The sequence below is a fragment of the Hydra vulgaris genome, chromosome 09 (genome assembly GCF_038396675.1).
Source record: "Hydra vulgaris chromosome 09, alternate assembly HydraT2T_AEP".
Classification (NCBI taxonomy): Eukaryota; Metazoa; Cnidaria; class Hydrozoa; order Anthoathecata; family Hydridae; genus Hydra; species Hydra vulgaris.
This window is the reverse complement of record NC_088928.1, coordinates 41,467,208-41,480,000: the sequence shown is the minus strand read 5'-3', so window position 1 is coordinate 41,480,000 and position 12,793 is coordinate 41,467,208. Positions and strand designations below refer to the sequence as shown.

Genomic DNA, 12,793 nt, shown 5'->3' with positions numbered 1-12,793 from the left:
AATAATATTAATAATAATAATAATAAAATGCTAAATGCATAAAAATAAAATTTAATGAGTCATTAAAATTTAATGGATATTATTTTTTTAAGGACATTGTTGCTGGGATTTCTGTAGCATTTTTTGTAACTGCATTATGGCTGCCATATTTGGATATAACATTAGAGATGTTTCTGGCATCTAGTAATGCTTGGATTATAATTTTAATTATTCCCATGCTTATGATATATGTTTTTCCCACACAATGCATGGAAACACGCAATGATACTGCACGAATAATTTGCGTAGGGTGTGGTTGCACTTTAGCCGCATGGAATATGTATTACATTGATCAAGTTCCATTACCGGAGCCGTACAAAAATGCTCCAGTTGCAATGTTCTCAAGTGGATTTATACCGTGGGTTTTGTTTGGAGCATCTCGATTTATTATCGGTGTAGCTATCATAGTGCCCATTAAAATTTGTTTAAAAACACTGATTCATAGTTTTTTTAACTTCATGAATTCCGAAGGTAGCAAAACCACAGACAGGAAAGCTGACCATATATTTGTTATTCCATATCTTTTTATCACGTATACTCTCATTGGTTATTCTGCAATTTATGTTGCACCAAAAGCTTTCGAAATGGTTGGCTTAATTTTATAACGAGACAAGTTCATTTTACAATCTTTAGTTACATCTTTAAGGTATGAACAACAATTTTATGTATCAAAAATAAACTTGTGTAGTATTAAATCGAGTTAATTCTTCGTCAATTCTTTTTTTTTTCTTTTCTTTCATTTTTTTATAACAGCGTGTTTTTGTTTATCTATTTATTTGTTGTGTTTATTTCGAATCCAGACTGCTATAGATTTCTAAGTTTTATTTTCCAAACGGCATATCCGGTGATTTTTAGTAAATAATCCGGTGATTTTTAGTAAATAATAATATATAATTGATTTAGGAAAAATTTGTAGAGCGTGATTAAATTTTTAATTTATATTCTTTTGATATAACACAGTACATAAAATGTAACATAATAATATGATATATAATAAATTTATAATAGATAATGACACAATAAAAAGTATATGTTAAAATAGAAATATATATCATAATAATCTTAAATTTAATATATGATTACATTTGAATAATTTGTGTATTATTTAATTATTACATAACTGTATTATTATTAACAGTTATTATAACAATATTATTATTTTATATATATATATATATATATATATATATATATATATATATATATATATATATATATATATATATTATACTTCATAACAATACTTTAATAATTTCATAAATAAATTTTTTTGTTATTATATAGTCGGGTTTGGTCGAAAGTAAATAAATAGCGGAAATGTTGTTATAATGCATTAAGATATAGGTATTTTCATTTTAAAAATTATTGATTTATTGAAGATTCAGTTGGATTTCTTACTTTTTATAAGGACAAGTTACTATGAAATATCTCAAAAAAATAAAGTTTTAAATGTAATGTTGGTCCTCAATATTTTCGTGGGTCAGTTAATCATTTTTTTCACTTACTCGTGGTATTCTTTCTCTCACTGTCGTTTACAAGCGCTATGTTTAGGTGCATGTTTTTAGGTACAAGTTTTTATATTTTCTTACGGATAATACAAAAATTTCACAAAAATATAAATTAAAAAGGGTAAAAAGAATCTTAATGTGCTTAAACTTTATTTTAAATAAACACCTTTAGATATCATAGATTTATTTATTTAAAATAAATTTTCTAAAAATCTGACTATAGGATTTTAATTATTAATTAAACTAAAATATGATATATCTAAATATATTGATATAACTGATATAGTTAGTGCAAATTTTAAAATACTCACTAATTGATTAGATAAAATTGAAAAAGATGTAGACAAACAAATTTTTTACAAAGAAAGGCATATTTTACAAAGATAATAACACACTGTGGACCAGAGTGACCGCCAGGTTGAGTTGTTCCCCAGGTCATTTTTTTTTTTTGCAATAGCTAGATATACATTAGTAGACACCATTTATAGCATTTAGAACTTCTGGGGTGTTGGAATTTTCAAAAAAAAAATGAGACAAAAAAATCAAAAAATAGCTATACTTATCACTGTGGACCTGAGTGACCACCAGATTAAAATGTTCCCTAGGTCTGATTTTTTTTTTTCAATAGTTGGGTATACACTATTTCTAACATTTTGGGAAGACACTATTTATAACATTTTGGGAAGACACTATTTATAACATTTAAAACTTCTAGGGTGTTAAAAAAAATTGAAAAAAAAATAATTAAAAAATAGGTGTAACTTATCCTATACAAATAAAAGCACAAAGTAAAAAAGCTTTATGTTAACTAGTTATAATATAAATCTAAATCTATAAATAATATACTTTACAATATATACTTGAAATTATAAACATTAAATTAAATTATATAATTATTCAGTTTATTTAATGTTTTTTTGATGCAAACTCGACAACACTGGATTTTAGTCGTTTTGCATAATCTATATGGTTAACTCTTCGTTTGTATCTATTCCATGTTTTTTTGAATTCATGATGAATAGCTTCTCCTGTTTGCTCACAGTAAACTCCTAGGCCGCAGTCAGTAGAATGAAGAAAAGGAAGTATATGACATACTGCTATGTGAACTTTCCATGTAACACTGAGCTTGATACCCTCAAATGTGGCATGCACGTATTCAATCAAATCTGCATAGGACTTTTTAAACTCCAGAACAGCAGTGCTGATGTTATCCCCTGCTACCATACCAAATGCTTCTGCTTGAAGACATTTAAACTTTCTAACACAGTTTACTATTGGTAGTAAGTCATATTTTCCATTGTTTATAATATCTCTTTCAAGTATATCCACCAACTTCAGGAACTTGCTTGCATTGTTTCCGTCAAGCCCTATGCCTTGGTATCCTCGAAACATGATGTAGTTTGATTGTAACCACTTCTCAAACAAAGGCCATACACTAACTAGAAGTACTGCAAGTTTATTTACTATTCCCATTAGAACATGGAGCTCAGGAACAAGAACCAACTCTTCGAGAAGAGTTTCAGGATCTTCCTCTTTGTACAAAAGTCTTGGATTTGTAACATTTTTAAAGTGTGACATTTTTGACTTCTTCTTTCCGTCAAGGGTAAAGTTGTTATAATGATCATCCAATGACCTAAGTGTTCGTTTAATTCCAGGCTCAAGAGTGCAGGATCCCTCACAATATAAACAACTGTATTTCCCAGCATGACTACTAATTCCAAACACTGAATTTGCACATTTTAGATCAAATGCAACGTAAAACTTTACATCATTTAAATTCAGGGGCTCAATAAGCTTCCAAAGATTATCGTTAGCTTCAGAAACCCCCTCAACAATTGCTATAAGAAAGGATCTTTTTACTCCAGCATCATCTAGCTCTGAATCTGAAGAAGTTTTTTCCAGGGGATTAAACACATTTACAGTAACTTTAAGGAATCCCTGACCTGAATCCATAGCTATTCTCAATATGGAGTCATGTGGATCTATTCCTCTTTCTGTAATGACGTGCTGTATAAATGTAGATGTATCTTTTACATGAACCAATGTTCTAGTAATGGCTTCTTCTCCATCCATAAAACCTACTTCTTTAGAAGTGTAAAATTCATCTATACGGTTATGGAGAGCTTCAATTTTTTCAAAGATGTTCGCTTCAATACAGGTTTGAGTTCCCATACTAGATCTATATTTGGAACAAAAATTCTTTGTTTGATTTTTTGAAAGCTCAAGAGATTTAACCAACTCCATAACAGTACCAAAGGACACCTGTTTCAGCTCAATTCGATCAGTTTTTTTGTCAGGAGCTCCAACCACAATGTTCAAAGGAGACCCTTGAGTAGCCAACTGAAACTTCTGTCCTCTACAAATATTTTCAGCTTCCATCTTGTGCTTAAGTATACCTGGCAACATACATAAATAAAATATGTTTATTATTTGGAATTTTAAATATGTATTTATATTAAAGAACAGCTTAATATACTTGCCTGAGGCTACCCGTTCTAAATATTTAGGTCCAAGCTGTTCTGCCGCTTCAATGAGATTGTTCACAGCTCTGCTCTCTGTACAGATATGAGCCACTCCTTGCACTAAATATTTTTGTTTGAAAACAAATGAACAAAATTTTTAATTAACTAAATATTTTATTAAGTACAATAAATTTTGTTATGTGAAGCATTATATATATGAAGCATTACATATATAAAAAAATAAAACAACTATAATAATAAAATTCTAACCTACAAAGCCAAAGCATGTTGAACATAGTCTGGAAGACTTTGCATGTTCAGAATCATTAGAAGCACTGATTTCATCAACAATGTCTTTGATATTTGATGATCTTCTAAGATGCAATCTATCAATCTAAAATAATGGAAAAAATATTGATCAGTAAGTGATATTATTTTAGCATACTAAATGGTATTTTACTATACACTATGTAAGTTTAACTATATATACTATATAATTAAATTTTAAGCTTACACTGTAAACAGTAAATAAATAGTTAATAAATAAATAGTAATTAGTTGTTTATCTTATACAACCTTATATACATGTTTTGTATAACTAATATTTATATACTACAATGTAGTATATATGTAGTATGTATGTAGTCTACATACATACATATTATACTCAAATACTTCCATGCATGTCATACTTAAACTAAGTATATGTATATACATATACTTATCGTGCTGTATATATAATATATAAAGTTATATACATTTTAAGTCTACGCATACAATAGAAAAACTGAAAGTTTTTTTAATAACACATGTATTATTTTTTAATACATGTATATGTATTAATAACATGTACTAAGTAAATGTTGTAATAACATGTATTAAAAAAAAAAATCTGTTCTATATTTTTAGTTAAGAAACTGTGTGATTGTAAATATAACAAAGTATTAACTAGAAATTAATAATAATTATTATACATAAAAAAACAGATTAACATGAATTTTACCTTGGATATCTTCACTATCCAGTTCCCTAGGTACTCCACCTTGTTCTTGTCGAGATCATAGAGGTTTCTGTGGCAATTGTTACAAATAACCTTGGGATAGTTGGTTACATCTAAACTATACTGACTCCAGACGAAAGTTTTTATCTTTGTTTCAATTGCTGGAGTGATCTTTTGAATTTTAGATGACTTTTTCCCGAACTGTGTAAGACAAACAGCACACGTTTTATGTAAACAGTCCGCCATTGTATATACAATTTAATAATTTCGCGGACTTTCAACCGAGTTTTCACCTAATTTATTAAGATTTTTATGGCTAAAAATAAATATTTTTGAGCAAATTTTTTTTGACTTTGTCCAATCACTCAGAAGTTTTTAATGTCATAAATGGTGTCTACTAATGTATACCCAACTATTGAAAAAGAAAAATCAGACCTGGGGAACAACTTAACCTGGCGGTCACTCTGGTCCACAGTGAACAATATTTTACAAAAAAAGACAAACTAAAACAAATATTTTTAAAAAAATACAAAAAAAGTCTTTTGCATAGAAAACTACCTACGCGATTTTAAAGATAGTTTTAGCTTCCAAGAAACAAGCATTATGGAAAAAATAAATCAGATCACGAAGCGTTATGAAAAGGAAACAAACAAATTTAAATAAAAAGATTTAGAGAACCGGTCTCGAAGGAATAATATAAGATTAAATTTGGAAAAACGGTCTCAAAGGAATAACAAGATTAGACGGAATATATGAAAAACCAAATGAAAATTGGGCTGAGTGCGAAAATGCAGTAAATAAAATGTTCAATAAACAACTTAAAATTAAGAATGATATTATAATAGAAAAAGCTCATAAAATTAGCTTTCAATCAAGATTTCATATGTTTACTATAAAGTAAATATATGAAATCTTGAATGTTTCTATTATAAACTATATTTGTTCCTATGTACTTTGTTTTCTTATTCAAGGGCATATTGTCAGTGTCTATTATTGGACCTGTATGTCCTTTAGAACATGTTTTTTTTAAACTTGTTCTAATAAATCTTTATTTATTTATTTAGCCAAACTAAAAAAGACAAGAAACCAAGAATTCTTGTCCTAAGGTTATTAAATTTTCAAAACAAAAATACTTAACACTACACAAAAACTTGCGAGGAACTGGGATATATGTTAATAAAAATTTCGCTAAAAAATCGATCAGAAGTTGTGGGTCAAAAAGTTGCGACTTGAAGGTAAGTATGCAGTTAAAAAGTGCAAAAAACTTTTTTCTAGAGAATTTCGAAAGTAAATACGCTCTTTCTTTAAAAGAACTCCTTTTCAGTTTGTTTGTTATAACTAATCGTGACTTTGAAACCTTTGCCTTTAATTTTTTTGAAACGAAATATTTTTCATTACACGAAAACTCCGACCCAGATATTAATTATTTTCATCATACGAAAATAGAATGTTCTTACTATTATCCAAATGAATTGAAGGAATTCTATTTAAGAATGTTAACAACGAAAGCAACGATCAAATTAGAATTCTACGCGTAAATATCAGAAGCATCAATTGTAATTTTAAAAAGTTACAAAATTTACTTGAGAAAAATAAATACTTTTTTAATATTATTTGCTTAATTGAAACTTGGACAATATTAATAAAAATTCTAATTTTTATCTTTCTTTTATTTTGAAATGATCTCTCTTGAAAGGAAAATAAATAATCGCTGTAGTGGAGTTCTAGTTTACATTTATTAAAATATAAGGCATTATTGTATATTATATAAATTATTGCCGAACTTAATAGTTTTAGTAGTAGTAGTAGTAGTAGTAGTAGTAGTAGTAGTAGTAGTAGTAGTAGTAGTAGTAGTAGTAGTAGTAGTAGTATTAGTAGTAGTAGTAGTAGTTGTCAGAAGCGGATCCAGGCTGTAGCAAGTGTAGCAATTGCAACAGTCAGCGCAGGTTTTTTTTTCTCTTTTTATTTTTTACATGCCAATTTTTTTTTCATGCAAAAGAAAGTAATAATTTAAATAAAATATGGAGGTTACAAGTAATCAAAATGCGGCCCTTCAAAAATTCATTTAATTGTATCTGAGCCAAGTTGACTATGTTACGCAAATATTTCATTCGAAAAAATGAAATGCTTCACTGAAAAACCCATGTTTTAACCCAGGTTTTGTCTCGCATGTTCATAAAATTTTGAAAGAATGTCAAACATTTCGCAGCGTATCAACTTAAATTGAACTGGGAGTTTAAAAAATGACAAATTGACTGTAGCAACTGTAGCTTAAGTCAATTTGTCATATTTTGAAACAACTCTATACATACCCTCGATAATTTATATATAAGGCTATTTAGGTCAAATCTTTTTATTAACAAGGAGGTCTTACCTAGTGACTAAAAGTCATCAAGCGAGAACCTGGTGCAAAAAAAAAGTTGTGTAGCAAAGACAGAAATTCTGTTAAATATCCACTCTCCATTATAAAATTAATTTTAATGAAGTGGATAGCAATTATTAAATGAAAAGGTTTTATAATTAAAGACTAAATTAATTACCACTGTCTGTTGGTTTCTTTATTTAGTCTATTATGAAAATGGTGAAATTTGTTTATGTTTATGAAAAATGGTGAAATGAGGTTATTGTTGTTCTACGAGTTATTTATCATTGAAGTCAAACGATCTAAAAAGCGTTTTAAAAAACTTATAGATTTCCCAAAAAAAGAGAAAACACGTTGGATAGAATGTTTACCAAATGCGAGTTTTAAAACGTCTAGCAACACTTTATTATATGATCTGATTGACTTCAAAATTTCAAAAAGGTCAAACTAAATAACATTTTGCACAATTTTCCTCTAAGATAGTTTTTTAGTTTATTCTAAAATTGCAATGAACTTTCTACTACTTTTTTTTTTAATTTGGAAATTTCTACTGGGAACTATTATTCTCTGTGACAAGATGTATGTTACAAAAATGTTACTGTATCAGAAAGTTGCTGTTTTTGGAAAACCATTGATATAAATTCTTTTTCGAAAAGTGTTTTAGATGTTACGATAACTTGTAATACAAGTTATGTTTGATCGTCGTAAATTTCTTTTGAAAATGTTGTGAAAACCTGTAAACAAATAAATTCCTAATTTTTATATGATCAAATTTATTTAACTTTAAAATCAGTAAGATAGTCAAATAGCAAAGCAAAGGCAGTTATATGTGATGAATATTTATCACATATAACTCTAACATTTTATGAAAAACCTTGGTTAACTACAGATAGAACTCTTTTGTTGTTTGACTTTTGTCCACGATATCACATACAAAATAATGGACTCAGAAAGCAAAACGTTTTTTCTGATAATACTTACAATGTTCTTCTTAATCACCCTGAAACTTCTACTATCTCAAGCGTTAACAAGACTGGTGATTTTATTAAACTTGCTTTCACATAATGGAAAACTTTTAATATAAAAAGTGTGGGCATATATTTTAGGTTCAATAATGATCAAAAAGCTTCCTCAGAGATCTAAATGATAAACAAAGAAAGTTTGTTTTGGATTTTTGCGATACAGCACTATGCATGAAAAAAATCAGAAAATACGCATAAAATATTAACACATATCGCAATGCATTTCACAAATTATACACGTGAAGAAATAATCTAGCTGATTAAAATGCTATTAAGAGAAATATTTTTGTTACAAGTATATTATGTTAGGAAAATTTGTTACCGAACTACTTGAAACAGAATTTAGAAATTTAAGAAAAGTATCTTTAGACATATTTTTTTGGTGTTCTTCGAAACCAAAGAAGTCTCTTGTTTATATTAAAATGTATTTTGAAATTATGATTTGCTTAACGAATATGAAATTTTGACCAGTGTTTTATTTTTTTAAACTTTGGACAATATCCAAAATCATTTGAAACAGGTGGATTAAAAAGTCCTTTAGACAATACTGTTCAATGGCTTTTCTTTAGTTTGATTAAAGATAAAGTTTGTTTGACTTCCATATTCAATACTTTTATGCTTTAACGCATTACTTAATTGAAATTGAGTGCTATCGTTACAATATACTTTTCTATATTAATTTATAAAAAACCACTAAAAACTTTCTACATCAAAATCAAAGAGCTATGTTGTTTTAAACAAAGAACGACCATATTAAGTTTGTCTTGTTAGGTTGACATTTATTCATTGACACTTTTGTTTTTATTATTTGCTGAGATTTGTTAATTGTATTGCTGTTAATTGTAATATGCATAAAGTTTGCTGTTTTTAAATATTAAAAGCATTTCTTATTTATTTAAAGCAATATATTTTTATTGAAAAAGATTAGTTACTTAAGTTTTATATTTTATTTGATTTGAAACCTGTTTATTTTTTTCATTATTTGACAAAAAAGTTTATTGTAATGAAGTAATGAAGTTTATTAATAAAAACTTGAAAATATTTATTAATTGTTTGTATAAATTTATATACATCATTACAGTATCTATTTTAATTTTCAGATATTTTATAAAGTCAGCCATTAAATAAAGCATAATGTGTTTTAAAACAAACTTTAATTAAATAAAAGAATTGAATTTTAAACAAATTTAGATTAAACTTGTCGTTTTCATTTTCAAATATCAACCTCCAATTTTTTTGCAGACCAAAACATTTTAACAAGCACAAATATTTTGTTGATTTAAATATATAGATAAATGTATATGATAATGTTTTGTGTATTATTTGGCATAAATACATTGACTGGCATTTGGAATACCAAGAATTAAACGTAAATACATCGACTGAGGATAAGGGTTCGGTCAGGGTTTTATCATGATTAAAGGTCATAAAAGACAAGTAAACTATCATTTCATTAAAAGGTATTTAGTTTAACTAGAATTTTAATGTCGCTTAAATAAAGTAACGTTCTTCTGCTCTAAACAGACGGAAGAAGAAAGCAATGGTAGGGGACCTCATGTATCACTACAAGCCATTGTACATCCAAGGCTGGCGCGAATAATGTGTGACCTCCCCCCTACCCCCCACCCTCTATCAATGTATTTTATTTCATTATGTTTGCAAATTTAGCCCTTTTAGACATATGTAGGTCATATAGTACAGTCGGCAAACTTAGACTTTTAGTACTGTCGGCAAATGTGAAAAGCGTAGACCTTTTTTTTTTTTTTTTTCAGACAAAAAAAATTTATGGCAGTTTTGCTACAGTCAATATAAATCCTGGATCCGCTCCTGGTTTTAGTAGTAGTAGTTGTAGTGCCCCTTCAATTTTGCTAAGTTTTATTTAAAGTGGCTTCTTAGCTGTTTTTTTTTAAGTTTCTAACTTGGAATTGATAAAAGGCTAATCTATGAAATAAAAAATACATTTTCAACTATATTTCAAAATAAAGACTTATAAATCGCTTGTTAAATTTTCTTTGCTCAGTTAAGCATTCGTTTTATTTATTAAATATCTAGTATTTTTAAGTATGTTTACATATTCTGCACAGTTGTTTTTAAATTATAAAGTTCAGTTTTTTTTTAATTTAATTCGGAACACACTATATAGATTCGATTCATGTTACTTTAATCTCTCGTTCACACTAAATAATAAACGCAAGTAGAAATATGATGATTAGGGATATCCAAATCATGTTTCTGTGGGCATAAATCATCCACTAAATAAAGTTTTGATTTTATATTAAAAATACTTCGAAAATGCTGTCTTTTGCAATAGGTAGTGCATATAAACTTGTACATGTTACTTTCGCCGAAAGATATTTCATTCGGTTGTTGATGGACATTTAACTTATCTCGAATATCCGACTCAATGAAAAGATAAGGAGGAGCACCATTAAAGTTATTAGAATTCGAAAGTTGATGTGAGCAAAAAGAGCACTTTTTTTAAAGAAAAAAGTTCAAGACTACGTCTTCACCTACTTTTTAAGTTCAAGAATACGTCGTCACCTACTTTTTAAGTTCAAGACTACGTCTTCACCTACTTTTGAGAAGTAGAGATCATTAATAGTTCTAGTTGAACTTCGCATGCACTATTGATTATTGCAAACTACTTGTGACTCAAAAGACTGAATTGGCTTAATGAAATTAATGAAATGCTCCATTTCAGTTCCGAATGTACAGATCAAGTGATTTCCATTTTCTTGAGAAACACAAAGCTTGCAAATGTCTAAGAGCCAATTACTTTTTGCTTTATCGCATTCATTGGAATCAATAAACTCTATTATAGAAGCAATTTTTTCTTTGATATAAGAGTTTTTAAAATTATTCAATATGTTCTTAGACAGCTTGCTTGAAGTCCAAAGCGCGAGTAAAAAATAATCAATTGTACATGTGTTCAATAATTTAACTGGCTTTTTAAAATTTGATTTAATAAGCTTTTTATTCTTGATAGATTTATCTTCATCTATGCTTAAATGATCATCAAATGACTCAGAAGAAGAAACTAAATTAATTGTAGGCTTCTTTTTCAAAAACTTTTTAAATTTTTTTGACTCATAAACTTCATCTTCCAAAGTTTCAATTTGTGTCAACATTGAAGTTTCTGGTTTAGCGCTATCAGTAAAAAAGAATGTTAGTAATCCAGTTGGATTCGAAAGCATCTCTAAGTACTTTCCACATGCTAAATAATAAATTAAGCTAGCGATATGCGCACAGCAATCTACAGTTCTCATGCCGGTTTTACAAGTACAGTACCATCCTTCGATTCCAGTTTCATCATTTGTGTTAGGTAAATATTGCACGTACACTTTATACTTTGTAGACTTAAAATGACGAGATCTGATAATAAGAGAATTTATGATTGAAGCATCGCTTTTTGTTGCCTCGTGAAGTCCAAATACATTGACTATTTTTCCATTTGATATAGAAAATAAAAAAGGTTTAACCTTTTTTATTTTCTATATCAAATGAAAAAATATGTTGTTTTTTTTGTATGCTGAATGTTTTTCGTTGAAAATAGTTGTTGCTGCTCTTTTGACAATAACAGTAAGTTCCGTCGACAACTAATATCAACTGAGATTCTTTAGCACTAAATTTTTCTTTGGCAAATTCGCTATTATTTGCTAACCATTCACTCCTTGTTAAGTGACCTATACCTAAGTTATTAGGGATAAAATCTTTGACAAAAGCATCTCTTACTTGTTGCAAATATCGAGATACTTCAAAATAAGAGTCAATATCAAAATAATCAGTGACAGTGTATTGATCAAGACCAGTTTTTAGCCAAAACAGAAAGATGGCTAGAACTTGAGGTTTAGATCTACTACTGGTGTTTCTGAGTGAAATCAAATCTCCACTTAGTTCTTCAAATTGTTGTCTATAGAATCCAAAAGTTCGCTGGCAAATAGAATCAGGTAGTTTTGAAATATCAGAAAACTTCAATTAATAGATTCAGGTAGTTTTGAAATATCAGAAAATAAACTGCTATGCTGAGCGTAATATCGAAACATCTCTAGTAAAGATTTCACTTTGATGCATCTAGTTTCACATTCTTTTTAACAACAATCAGCTGATTTAAAGCTTCATTGTTTAATAATCCAACTTCGTTCAAATACTCTCCGCAGCATCGTGATCCAGTAGGTATAAGAATTTTTTTTTGGACATAAGCGTCAATAATGCCTTGCCCTGAAAAGAATTTGAAATTTTTTGAAGAGTTTTTAATGTGACATACGAAACAATAGCGATGAGAAGCAGTTGTTCGAGGTATATACACCAAAATTAATGTATTTTTTTCGCTCATTTCTTCGCTTTTTTTTAGCTCAACTAATTCTTTTTTAAACTCAACTAGAAAACTTTTTGAAGACTTT

General features: G+C 28.2%; 2 protein-coding genes across 2 annotated transcripts in view; one reads left to right on the top strand and one right to left on the bottom strand.

The window, feature by feature from the left end:
- LOC100211062 (sphingosine-1-phosphate phosphatase 2) overlaps window positions 1-754 on the top strand; it is an 18,654-nt gene extending 17,900 nt beyond the window's left edge. Inside the window, exon 3 of the mRNA XM_065805728.1 lies at window positions 93-754. Coding sequence (XP_065661800.1) covers window positions 93-644 — 552 coding nt within the window. The 3' untranslated portion in view covers window positions 645-754. The remainder of the gene's footprint in view (window positions 1-92) is intronic.
- A 1,684-nt stretch (window positions 755-2,438) lies between these two features.
- Window positions 2,439-5,483, bottom strand: LOC136084789 (uncharacterized). Its single transcript, XM_065805725.1, has 4 exons — window positions 5,013-5,483; window positions 4,280-4,403; window positions 4,028-4,129; window positions 2,439-3,943 (listed from the first exon to the last, which is right to left on the bottom strand). The coding sequence occupies exons 1-4, from the start codon at window positions 5,253-5,255 to the stop codon at window positions 2,454-2,456; spliced, it is 1,959 nt and encodes a 652-aa protein (XP_065661797.1). The 5' UTR covers window positions 5,256-5,483; the 3' UTR covers window positions 2,439-2,453.
- Between the last annotated feature and the right edge of the window lie 7,310 nt (window positions 5,484-12,793).

Bases quoted from the DNA above. Each gene is read 5' to 3' on its own strand.
- LOC136084789 (XM_065805725.1), bottom strand. From the start codon at position 5,255: ATGGCGGACTGTTTACATAAAACGTGTGCTGTTTGTCTTACACAGTTC. The intron at 4,404-5,012 runs GTAAAATTCATG...CCATTATTTTAG, and splicing joins GGATAGTGAAGATATCCAAG to ATTGATAGATTGCATCTTAG. The intron at 3,944-4,027 runs GCAAGTATATTA...GTATGTTGCCAG, and splicing joins TTTAGAACGGGTAGCCTCAG to GTATACTTAAGCACAAGATG.